The sequence below is a fragment of the Pantherophis guttatus genome, chromosome 12 (assembly GCF_059756535.1).
Source record: "Pantherophis guttatus breed Tessera chromosome 12, ASM5975653v1, whole genome shotgun sequence".
Lineage (NCBI taxonomy): Eukaryota > Metazoa > Chordata > Lepidosauria > Squamata > Colubridae > Pantherophis > Pantherophis guttatus.
The window spans coordinates 14,194,659-14,207,787 of record NC_142074.1 but is presented as its reverse complement, the minus strand read 5'-3'; the positions used below and the strand labels follow the sequence as shown (position 1 = coordinate 14,207,787).

Below are 13,129 nucleotides of genomic sequence, written 5' to 3'. Positions count from 1 at the left end.
AAGACCCGAATAACCAAAGACCTACACACACACACACACACACACACACACACACACACACACACACACACACACATATATATATATATATATATATATATATATATATATATATATTCTTTGTATGCTGCCGACATTCCACGTAAACTCTTAATGCAACAGGGAAATGCTATCCTCTTCTTCTCTTTTTTTGCTTCCCCTGAGCATGCAGAAAAATGTTTCACAAGGCTCCATCCTGAATACTCAAAAAAAACCCCTTAGGCAGACTCCCACGCCCTACCTAAAATAATGAGATTTGAGAAATAGATATTAGGGGTTTTTGTTTTGTTTTTTAAAAAATTGCCTTCAGGCATACTGGAACCATGCTTTTGAGCTTTTATCTGCAATCAAGTGAACCAGGATCTTTTTAAAAACCAAAACTGTTGACTCTCATCATGACAGAATCTGGACTTTCTTCTTCTTCTTTTTTAAAGAGAGAAAATGTCTGAAAAAAATAATATGAGCATCAAAGCAATAGGAATTGACAGTTCTGATGAGAGCTGCTTATGGAATTCAGTCCTGGTGAAATCCGATGTGAACTGATTTACATCCCTTGAACTATTTTATAGATGCGTGAAGATCCTTGGATTTTTCTCTTTTTTGACTTGGCTTAAAAACAAATCCCAGAATACTTTCATGAAAGTGTGTAATATAGAGATGATGCCTTATTGATGTTCTGTTAAGTTTCTTGTTATTTTTTTTTTTTTAAATTAACCCATCGGTTTGGATATGAACTGAGGGGATGTCTGGATAAAAAGTAAAATAGAGATAGGTACTGGGTAAAAGTTGCAGAAATTGTCTGTGAATTGTCAGTTGTGAAATTGACCGAGTCTGCTGTCCATTGTGCTGATGCAGATCCCAGCATTCCAGCTGTTATGGTCCTTTGAGTCAGAATAACAGAGTTGGAAAGAATCTTGGAGGTCTTCTAGTCCAGCTCCCTACTCAAGCAGGAAACCCTATACCCATGATGGCAAACCTATGGCACTCATGCCGGAAATGGCACGCAGAGCCATCTCTCTGGGCACGCCAGCTGTCGCCCGATGCTCTTCTGGTTCCGGTGTGCACATGTTGGTCTTCATATGCGCGCACCAGGAACCGGAACTTCCGGTTTCAGGCATGCGCATGGACGCCAGCCAGCTGGTCTTTGTGCATGGTTGTGCGCCAGAAACTGGAAGACCAGGTGACTGGCGCGCATGCAATGCAGGAAACTGGAAACTCAACTTCCTGGTGCTGCTCTTCCGGTTTCCGGTGCTCCCCCTTTTGTGCACATGCGCTCCCGTTTTGGCACTCGGTGCCAAAAAGATTCGCCAACACTACTCTATACCAGGGGTGAAATCCAAATTTTTTCCCTACTGGTTCTGTGGGCGTGGCTTGGTGAGCATGGCAAGGGAAGGATATTGCAAAATCTCCATTCCCACCTCACTCTGGGGGAAGGATACTGCAAAATCTCCATTCCCACCCCACTCTGGGGCCAGCCACAGGTGGTATTTGCTGGTTCTCTGAACTACTCAAAATTTCCGCTACCGGTTCTTCAGAACCTGTTAGAACCTGCTGGATTTCACCCCTGCTCTATACCATTTCAGACAAATCGTTGTCCAATCTCTTCTTTAAAACCTCCAGTGTTGGAGCACCTACTAATTAATTGTTTTCGCTGTCAGGAAGTTTCTCCTTGTTTCTCCTTGTTTCTAGGTTGCTTCTCTCCTTGATTAGTTTCCATCCATTGCTTCCTGTCCTGCCCTCTGGTGCTTTGGAGAATAGCTTGATCCCTATGAACCAATCTTGATTCCTGGCAACCACATGGATAGACCATGCAATTTTCTTGTTAACATTTTTGGAAGTGATGTCCCATTGCCTTTCTCTGGAACGTTTTTCAAATTCCCAGTTTAGGGCTGAGACAGACTGATCTAAACTCCTCCAGCTGGTTTCCATACCTAAAGGAGAATTAGAACCTGGACCTGTTTACTCCCAGTCTAGCTCCTTAACCACTGCATCACACTGGCTTCCTTCACTTTTGACATACAAGTTTTCTATTAAGGATTTTGATTACTGTAAGTAAAAACCAATAGAAGTAGACTTTAAAAAAAAACATTAGTGAAAAAGAATGAATTCCTTCTACACAGAATCTTTAGTCCCCTCTAGTGTCCAGTTTCTAGAATAATAAAGTTGCTTGATGTTTATTATAAGCCAAGATAGCCAAAATAACTCTGATTCCCACAAGAAGCTGTTTTTTTATAGTTAATTCCAAAATCATATAATAAAAATCAGTATTCCTGAATGTAACTGGACCCTTAAACCATCTGTAATTTTCCTAGATCAAAACATTATTTAGGGTTTTTGTTGTTTATGTCAAATCCTTTCTTAAGCTTGTAATGATTTTTTCCCCTTTTATTCAGAGATAAACTCGCCTGACAATTTTTCAAACTTGCCATACCAAAGGTCTCTAATAGTTTTAAAATGGTTAATAGACAATTTCGAAAAGGGAGATTTGCAAAATAATCCCTTTTAAAAGGCTCCACCCAGTTTCAAGCAAGGTGGCTAATCCCTTTGTCTCCCGATGAGGAGCAGCTGTCTGGAGCAACATTAGGCAATCTCCTGTCCTCTCCTTATCCAGAAAGGTTCTGGAAAACTGGTTTATTCACTGGTTCTTTGGTCTTTCCCATGGCTGTTCATTCTGAGACATTTTCAATTTGCCATGCCTTCCCTAGAAATCTCAGCTTCCTCCAGTTTTCCTGGAGTTTAATAAATACAAACCGCAATGAATAATAACCATTAACACCAGCATTATTATTTTTCAGTGTCATAATTCTTTAATGTTTCTCTCTCTTATGCATCGCTCAGAGCAGTGTTTCTGAACCTTCACAGTTTGAAGATGTATGGACTTCAACTCCCAGAATGCCCCAGCCAAGGCACTTCAACTCCCAGAATTCCCTAACCAGTGTGCATGAATTCTGGAAGTCTATTTAATTGTTTATTAAATCCAGTTCCGGACCTTGGACCAATATTTGCCTGCTTTAGGGCAGGTCCACCATTGGTGGTAGTATGTCCCATTACTGTTCCCTCACTTCCAACATGCCGGAGAAGCTCCCGGGAACATTTTTGCAATTCTTGTTGGGGGGATATGCCAACGATAGACCATTTATAAATATTTTCCTTGTAGGGGGTTGCCAAAGTAAGTTTCATACTCCTGTTCCATATCGCATCCCATTTGTCCAGATCTAGAGAAAGGAAGGACTCACTAGAGAAGAGCCTAATGCTGGGAACGATCGAGGGCAAAAGAAGAAAGGGATGATAGAGAATGAGGTGGCTGGATGGAGTCACTGAAACAGTCGGAGTGAGCTTAAACGGACTCCAGAGAATGGTAGAGGACAGGAAGGCCTGGAGGAACGTTGTCCATGGGGTCACGATGGATCGGACACGACTTTGCAACTAACAACAACAAGGATGTAATTCAATTACGACCACAGATTCTCCCTTGAACCAGAAAAAAAAAGAGCCGTTTGAGATTCCCACAACAGAAATCAGAGTTGATGACTTGTGTAAAACACATCAGCACCTCTAGTCCATGGCGGGAGATTTATTTTTCATTGACACACACATGAATTGATCTTTTGCATAAAAGACTCCTTTACAAAACCGAAACATGTATTAAGCTGTCTGGGAAGAAAAGCCGGTTCCTTGCAGAGCAATCTTGCACATTTCTGCACGTCTGGCAACTCGCTTGCGAGAGAAATCTCCTCGCTAATTTTCCTTCATTAGCTGCATTAAGGAGAATCTGCCCCACTTCCAAGCTTGAAATTTTTGAGCTGCCAAGCTGGCAAATGGGAGATAATTAGCGAATGAAACACTCTCTGTTTTTAGCCAAATTATGGCCTTAATAGCACCGAATTGGAAGTAAACATGATAGCGAAGTCTAGGAATCGGCTGGTTTGCATTGGTTTGCTTAGATCCTGTTCAGTGAAGATTTTTTTTTTTTAATTTGATTTATATGCCGCCCTTCTCCGGAGACTCAGGGCGGCTTACAATGCGTTAAGCAATAGCCTTCATCCTTTTGTATATTTATACAAAGTCAGCTTATTGCCCCCACAAACTGGGTCCTCATTTCACCTACCTTAGAAAGGATGGAAGGCTGAGTCGACCTTGAGCCTTGGAGAGATTCGAACCAGCAGTAATTGCAGGCAGCTGTGTTAATAACAGGGTGCTTAGACCACTGTACTATCAAGGCTGAACTATCAAGATAGGGGAAGTTCATTCATTCATTAATTTTTTAATATATTTTTTAAATTCTTTTTTAAATATTAAACATAAAACTTCAATAGCTATATAAAATTTATATTTTATATAAAATATATAAAATGTCTATATAAAAAGGGGATGTGGTGGCTCAATGGCTAAGACACTGAGCTTGTTTATTTATTATTATTATTTATTAATCAAATTTCTATACCGCCCTACTCCCGGAGGACTCAGGGCGGTGAACAACCAAGATAAAATACAGATAATACAAATATTAAAAGTCCCTTAAAATTATTAAATATTTTGGCCGAAACACAGATTAAAACACCCAATTTATAAAATCAAACGAATTAAAAATTTAAAAAAGGAGAGTTAGGCCAGGCCAGCTTGCTGAACCAAAAAAGTTTTGAGAGCACGACGAAACGTGCGGAGGTCCGGGATCCTCCGTATCTCTGGAGGGAGCTCGTTCCAGATGGTAGGTGCTCCCACAGAGAAGGCTCTCCCCCTGGGGGCCACCAGTCGACACTGTTTGGCCGACAGCACCCTGAGAAGCCCCTCTCTATGGGAGTGTACTGGTCGGTGGGAGGCTATTGGTAGCAGAATGCGGTCTCGTAAATACCCCGGTCCGATGCCATGGAGTGCTCTAAAGGTGGTAACCAAAACTTTGAAGCGCACCCGGAAGACCACCGGGAGCCAGTGCAGCTCGCGCAGGAGGGGGCTCACATGGGAGCGCCACGTCGCTCCCATAACCACCCACGCGGTCGCGTTCTGGACCAGCTGGAGCCTCCGGGTGCTCCTCAAGGGGAGCCCCATGTAGAGAGCATTGCAGTAGTCCAGGTTGTTGATCGAACGGTCGGCAGTTCAGTGGTTCGAATCCCTAGCGCTGTGTAATGGAGTGAGCTCCCGTTACTTGTCCCAGCTTCTGCCAACCTAGCAGTTTGAAAACACGTAAAAAATGCAAGGCTTAGATGACTGGTCCTTGTTGTAGAATGAGGGTCTAAGGCAGTGTTTCTCAACCTTAGTCACGTTAAGATGGATGGACTTTCAACTTACAGAGCTGGCTGGGGAATTCTGGAAGTTGAAATCCATCCATCTTGACGTGGCCAAAGTTGAGAAGCACTGATCTAAGGCATCTTAAGAATCAGCAGTCAGGACATGACTTACAGCCAACTTTCATTTATGGAACTATTTTACACGGGACTTGGAGACAGGAAAGAGTTGAGCAGAGAAAGGGGACGGTGACAATTTGAGTTGATTGCAACAAGCAATAAAGAGATGATGATGCCATTGTGTGCTAGCATCTTTCCTGTTTCCTTGCAATCTAAATTTGTGACCGAAGCCTGGCAAACAGGGTCCTGGCATTTGTTTGCACTGGGTTTGCACTTGATAAATTACGCTATTGTTCTTCCCCTGCCAAATGGATGTTGAGGTCCTCCTACTTGTACAATCAGATTTCCTGATCCTATTTGTGTGTCTTTCAGATGGTGATGCATGTGTGAGGTTGTGGGAAATCTGGCTTCTCCGTGCCTCTGCATTCAAAACATTGGGTGGTTAAAGGCAGTAGCGGGTTTCACTTACCTTTGCTACCGGCTCGGAACTGTGAGCGCGCGTGTGTACGCCCTTGCTTCGCTCACATGTGACGCTTCACATGTGATGATCACACGGCTCAGCTGGGATCGTCAGAGGCTTTTAAAAGCATTTTTTCTACAACCTGTGAAGAGGTTGAGCTTTTAAAAGCCTCTGACGATCCCAGATGAGTTGCCTGATCGGCAGAGGCTTTTTTTTCTTTTAAAAACATTTTTTCTACAACCTCCTTGGCCGAAGAGGTTGTAAAAAAAATGCTTTCAAAAGCCTCTGATGATCCCAGCTGAGTTGCCTGATCGGCAGAGGCTTTTTTTTTCTTTTAAAAACATTTTTTCTACAACTTCCTTGGCCGAAGAGGTTGTAAAAAAAATGCTTTTAAAAGCCTCTGACAATCCCAGCTGAGTTGCCTGATCGTCAGAGGCTTTTAAAAGCATTTTTTCTACAACCTCTTCAAAGGTTGTAGAAAAAATGCTTTTAAAAGCCTCTGACGATCCCAGATGAGTTGCCTGATCGGCAGAGGCTTTTTTTTCTTTTAAAAACATTTTTTCTTCAACCTCCTTGGCCAAAGAGGTTGTAAAAAAAATGCTTTTAAAAGCCTCTGACAATCCCAGCTGAGTTGCCTGATCGGCAGAGGCTTTTAAAAGAAAAAAAAAGGCTCTGCCGATCAGGGAACTCAGCCGGGATCGTCAGAGCCTTTTGAAAGCATTTTTTTACAACCTCTTCACCGAAGAGGTTGTAGAAAAAATGGTTTTAAAGTAAAAATAAAAATAAAAATTGGGCACTCCCATCCAGTCACATTACCCCCCCCCCAAGCCACACTCACAGAACCGGTAGTAACAAATTTTAGATTTCACCACTGCTTTGGATCAACTGGCATCTTTGTGATATCCGCTTACCCTTTAATAATACATCAAGTAAAAAAAAAAAGAGAGAGAGAGAGAGAAGGAAAGAATGGGCTTGTGGCAGCCCAAGCTTTGCTAGGTCGCAGGGGAAATAAATGAAGTGAGCAAAGTGAAAACGGAAAGCGAGCTGGCCGTAGCACAAACTGTATTTATTTTTCCTCTTTAATACACACTAAATGGAGAAAGCCAAGATGCAAAGTCCACACTCCAATCGCTTGTGGGGCGAGGAGAGGAATAAAATTGTCGTTTGAATATTTACTGATGCAGCAAAGCATGAACGCCGAGCAATTTCTGTTGCAACAAATGGGAGACTATTATTATTATTGGTTTTTTTTTTTCTTTTCTTTCCTGGAGGAATAGAAGTGCATATAATCATTTCGGTTAAACATAGGAACGGACTTGGGCTAAGCAGCTTCCGAGTTCTTCTGTTTTAGTCTTTTAAACTTTTTCATCGCAGTGGGTGCTTCTGGAAGCCTTTCAGCCTCTCCCAAAGGTGCTTTTTCAAAAGGCAGCTGGACTTTCTTTGCTTTTTTTTTTCCTTGAAGACATTTCGCTTCTCATCTAAGAAGCTTCTTCAGTTCTGACGGAATGTTGGGAAATGGAAGGATTTATATTCCTTGCAGTCATCTGGTCATTAGCACTGAGTGGTGAGATGGCATAGAGGCGGAGCTTTCGCCTCACAATCAGGAGACTGTGAGTTCGATCCTAGGTAAAGGCAGATATTTCTCTCTCTGGGCGAATGAGAATATATCTGCTGGGGGAAAAACTCCGCCTTGGTGACAGGAAGGGCATCCGGCCAGTAAAGACTCAGCTCCATTCAGTTGCCCCGACTCCACCCCAGTGTAAGGGATTACGGGATCATCAAAATGCAATTTTTTTGTTGTTGTTAGCACTCTCTCTGTGAGCCGTTGAGGACACTTGGGGGGATTTATCTTTGCCCTCAAGGTTACCTGAATCCGAGTGCAAAAGGGTATGGAATCTTCTTGGAACTGAGGAAGCTTCTTGGATGTGAAGCGAGACGTCTTCAACAGGGGTGGGTTCTAAATATTTTTACTACCGGTTCTGTGGGCGTGGCTTATTTTAAGGATGTGGCTTGGAGGTCATGTGACTAGGTGGGCGTGGCTAGCTGGTCAGAGTCATTTCTGGAATGTCCTCGCACTTACGACCAGTCCTCGCACTTACGACCCGACTCATTTGTTTGCTTTGAACACTGATCAGCTGTAGGACGGCCCTTTGAAGCCCCGCGGCAAGAGTTTAAACAGTTTTTTTCCCTCTAGTCATCAGCTGGGACTCAGGAGGCAGCAATAGATTGGGGGTGGGACCAAATAAAAGGTAAGAATAACGTATGGGAGGGCGGGGGGGGAGAACCGGTTCAGTGATGTCATATAGTCACCGCTACCGGCTTGGCCGAACCGGACCGAACCGGGAGGAACCCACCACTGGTCTTCAAGGAAAAACAAAGTCCGATTGCCTTTTGAAAAAGCAGTTTTGGGACAACCATGACCTGGATGACTGAGAATCCCCATAGTCTTTCAGTTTCTCCTTGCCCAGTTGTTTTGTTTTAATGAACATTTTGGGCTGTGTAGTCCCTTAGGCCAGGGGTGTGACCATTCCATTGGCTTTTAAGGGCTGGCCCAAGCTTTGTCTAGTCTGCAAAGGCTACCGTCCCAAGGTTAGAATGGGACAACTCGCCATGGCCAAATTGCCGCGGCCAACTCACCGCTGCCAATTTGCCATGGCCAACTGACCACAGTCAGCTCACTGCAGCCAACTTTCTGCAAGCTAACTTGCCGTGGGACAATCCAACCATTTTATTTCATTATTTTAAATAATTTTTTAAAATCTTTTATTGTTCGTCTTTCGCATTTCGTTTTGTCCCTCCTTTGGCATCCTTTCTTTAAGGATCCTATTCCACCATTTCTTCAATATTTATTTTATTTTATTTTATTTTATTTATTTATTTATCAAAATTTATATGCAGCCCTTCTCCCGTAGGACTCGGGGCGGCTTGCACAATAAAAGAACATAATAAAATACTAAAACCAAAAACCAAGTTAAAATCCCCACAATTTAAAATCACACAGCCGATCAGGGGATTTGCCGAAAGAGCCATGTCTTCAGGTCAGCGCGGAAAGTGCAGAGGTCGGGAGCCATCCGGAGCCTGGTGGGTAACCCATTCCAGAGGGTTGGTGTGGCCACAGAGAACGCCCTCGACCTGGGGGCCGCCAGCTGACATTGTCTGGCCGACGGCACCCGGAGAAGGGCAGCTCTATGTGAACGCACAGGGCGGTGGGAGGCCGGTAGGAGGTGGTCCTGCAATTTTGTAGCTTTTGTCCTGGGGTAAGGTATCCCACAGCAAGGTGGCCGTGGAGAGTTGGCTGTGATGAGTTGGCATGGCAATTTGGCGACTTGGCTGCAGCGAATTGTCCTAGACCAGTGATGGCTAACCTTTTTTGCCATCGTGTGCCAGGAGGGGGGGAGCAGGGGGAGGTCACACACAGGTGTGCCCACACTCCTAATTCTATGCGCCCCATCCCTGCGCATGCATGCACGACCACCCCTGCTCCCCCTGCTCCTGGCATGCGATGGCCCGGTAGGCCCATTTTTCTCTCTCACCTGGCTCCAGAGCCTCTCTAGGAGTCTGGGGAGGGCGAAAACAGCCTTCCCCACCCTCCTGGAGGGCCTCCAGAGGCCAGAAATGGCCCAGTTGGCAAACAGGCCATTTTTGGCCTCCGGAGGACCTCCGGGGTGGTGGGGAAGGCTGTTTTCACCCTCCCCAGACTCCTAGAGAGGCTCTGGAGGCTGGGGACAGCAAAAAACGGGCCTTCCGGTCCCACTGGAAGTTGGCGAATGGGCCATTTCTGGCCTCTGGTGGGGGGGTGAGGAAGATCATTTTCACCCTCCCCAGACTCCTAGAAAGGCTCTGGAGCCAAGTGAGAGAGAAAAATGGGCCTTCTCCACCACCACTCCGAGGCCCTCCGGAGGCAGGAAACAACCTGTTTCCTTACTTCTGGTGGGCCCAGAAGGCCTGAAAATCAGCTGAGTTCACGTGCCCACTGATATGGCTATGTGTGCCACCTGTGGCATGCGTGACATAGATTCACCATCACGGTCCTAGACCCTCTGCTAGCAGCACAAAGGCCCATGTTGGTGGAGAGTTCCAAAATTTTGCGACGAGGGGGGGGGTCATTTGCCCTGCCAAATCCTTCAAATGCAGATAAAAAGGCCTCCAATTTTGGCCTCTCCAACTTGAAGAGAGTCAGGGTACAACTAAAAAGCTGAGGGGTGGGTCCCTCCCTGCATTTTTTGGGACCCTTAGCAACTTCTTGAGGCTGGACTCTGCTAAAGTTGCGTAGTCTGATTTGTTCCAGTTTTGGAAACAAGCCAGATCTCTATTTATTTCCTAGTCTCAGCCCCTCTTCCTCCCTCCTTCCCTCAACACCACCGCAGCTCCTACTTTCTTTTCCCTTGGCTATGACCTCCTTTTAGATCTGTTTCTTAGTGTGCATTGATACACAGACTCTCTATCGCACTTTTGGTCCCTGAGGTCTCTCGATCAAGGAGGCTACAGCTTGTTTATGCAAGACCAGCACTGGCAATTCCCAAGTGATTCCCAGCATAGCCAGTTAAGGGAATCTTGTGTAGGCCAGAAAAAAAACTCTTCCTTCGTTTTGAAGGAATATTGTCAATCAGAACAGGCAACGCTGAGTTTTTTTCCTCCATTTTTTTAAAATGATTTTTATACTCTTGCATTTGACCTCTTGGTTCCCTTTTCCTTGACTTGAAACCACGATGGTTTCCTAGGTCTTCAACCATATCTTACTTGAGCCTGTGTGTGTCTCTCAGTCTCCTCCCAGACCAATTATGAAGTTTCATGTCTGGAAAAAAAATGTAGAAACGTTTAGGTTTCTGAACCTGGTTTGCTCTGAATTGAGCTCATTTGGAAACATGCTGTTACATCACGGTAGTTCAGCCAATGATGGTGGTGGATAACCCTTGTAAGGGAAATAGAACAGAATAGAATAACAGAGTTGGAAGGGACCTTGGAGGTCTTCTAGTCCAACCCCCTGCTCCGGCAGGAAACCCTATACCATTTCAGACAAATGGTTATCTAATCTCCTCTTAAAAACTTCCAGTGTTGGAGCATTCACAACTTCTGGAGGCAAGTTGTTCCACTGATTAATTGTTCTAACTGTCCAGAAAATTCTCCTAAGTTCTAGGTTGGTTCTCTCCTTGATTAGTTTCCGCTCATCACTTCTTGTCCTGCCCTCAGGTTCTTTGGAGAATAGCTTGACTCCCTCTTCTTTGGGGCAGCCCCTGAGATATTGGAACACTGCTATCATGTCCCCCTGGTCCTTCTTTTAATTAAAGTAGACATGTACACAAATGTACACAAAAGCTGCTGGGTTGCTTAACAAGTGATTCAAGATGTTGATTCCATAACAGTGACTACTCTAGTTTTGCTAATGTAGGAGAGACACTGGCAGAACCAGGCGGAGGCGTCAAATGGGGCATCAGTTTAGAATCTCTACATAGTCACAAGAGGACAAAGTCCAACCCTTCTTGAATGCCGTTGTAGTTTTACCCGGGGCAAACTGTTCACCTGAGAAGATTCCTGTACATAGGCTTGACTTGAGCAATAAATCAGTAATTTTGAAGCTTCACACGTGGACCTGCCTGTTTGCGCCTGACAAAGGGCCCTGCATTTGAAATGGTTAGGAAACTTTGGTTAGCTTTTGTTAAGGATATTCTTGACTCATAACCGATGTTGTGGATTATTGAGCAGAGTACCCTTTGAGTAAACGCATAAAAAGCGACTGGGAGTGGTTGTGAACAACCACAGTTAACATACAAACACACTGAGTTGTTGTAGTCTTTTACTTTTAGAAAAAAGTAAAGCAAAGTCCAAAAACAATCTAAGTCATACACAGATAAGACGAGAGTTAAAAGATCAATCCAGGGATATTTCAAGTACAAAGTCTTCTTACCAGTTGTAGTCATACACAATAAAACAGTTCTTCTTGAGTTTCAAAACAGGAACAAGTTCAATATAAAAACATTCAAATAATAGTAGAAAGCAACATGTAGCTATGATCAAACAGTGATCATGCAGAGAGATCAGGTAGAGAGTTACATCAAGTAAGCAGGTAAAATGGTGTAATACCCACCCAAGCCATGATCCAGACTTCCCTTAAGTACATTGGCTACAGAGCTTAGCCAATCAGGATACAGGATGATGCAATACAATCTTAAAGCAATATAATACCTTTCTGACTGCAAACATACATTGTTGGTTTATATATTGCCTGAGCAACTAGTTAGACAAATAGCCATTTCCTAACAGCTTTATCCATATCTTTGGCATGTTGATATTTATTCTTTGTTTGTTTTTGTTTCCTTTGTCTCCCCTTTTCTTTCGATGCTGGCAGCAAACTCTGGAGATGAACCTCACCAACTTGGTTAAGCGCAATAGTGAGCTAGAAAACCAGATGGCCAAACTGATACAGATCTGTCAGCAGGTGGAGGTACGTGCGAGGATGTGTTGGTACTCTGTGTCTGGATCGGGGTGGGTGGGAGATCAGATTATGTGTGCGTGTGTGTGTGTGTGTGTAACAATGGGGGGGAAAAGGAGGAGGAAGAGAATGAAGATGATGATGATGTTCTTCTCTGGCCAAGTGATTTTTGGAAAGTCTTTGGTTGGTGTTCATACAACACGCCAAGCTGAGCTCATTGGGATTGTGCATGGTTTACCACATGTGGTTTTAGTATGATGCAATGTTAGGCCATACTTACCTATTTAGGGGTAATAAAATGCACTTGCGTTTTGTTAACCCAACTGAATTTAAAATGTGTGTACTCTTTGAAGGGACGCGGTGGCTCACTGGCTAAGACACTGAGCTTGTCGATCGAAAGGTTGGCAGTTCAGCGGTTCGAATCCCTAGCACCGTGAAACGGGGTGCGCTCCCGGTACTTGTCCCAGTTTCTGTTAACCTAGCAGTTCGAAAGCAGGTAAAAGATGCAAGTAGAAAAACAGGGACCACCTTTGGTGGGAAGGTAACAGCGTTCCATGCCCCTTTGGTGTTGAGTCATGCCGGCCACATGACCACAGAGATGTCTTCGGACAGCGCTGGCTCTTCGGCTTAGAAAAGGAGATGAGCACTGCCCCCTAGAGTTAGGAACGACTAGCACATATGTACAAGGGGAACCTTTAGCTTTATGATCTTGAAGGATACCGAACATTTCTATTTAGTGCTCTCTAGAAGGCCTTCTTTCCACCTCTTGAATTTGCTACACGCCCCACAATCCTTACCTTTCACTCACTGAAAACCAGATACTCCCCCCCCCCTGGTTTATCTGAATCAAGAAGAACC

General features: G+C 44.2%; 1 protein-coding gene across 2 annotated transcripts in view; it reads left to right on the top strand.

Annotated features, from left to right (window-relative positions):
• MID2 (midline 2) overlaps positions 1–13,129 on the top strand; it is a 197,194-nt gene that overhangs the window by 121,753 nt on the left and 62,312 nt on the right. For both annotated transcript variants that reach the window (XM_034424069.3, XM_034424070.3), the window contains exon 3: positions 12,188–12,283. In XM_034424069.3, coding sequence (XP_034279960.1) covers positions 12,188–12,283 — 96 coding nt within the window. The remainder of the gene's footprint in view (positions 1–12,187; positions 12,284–13,129) is intronic.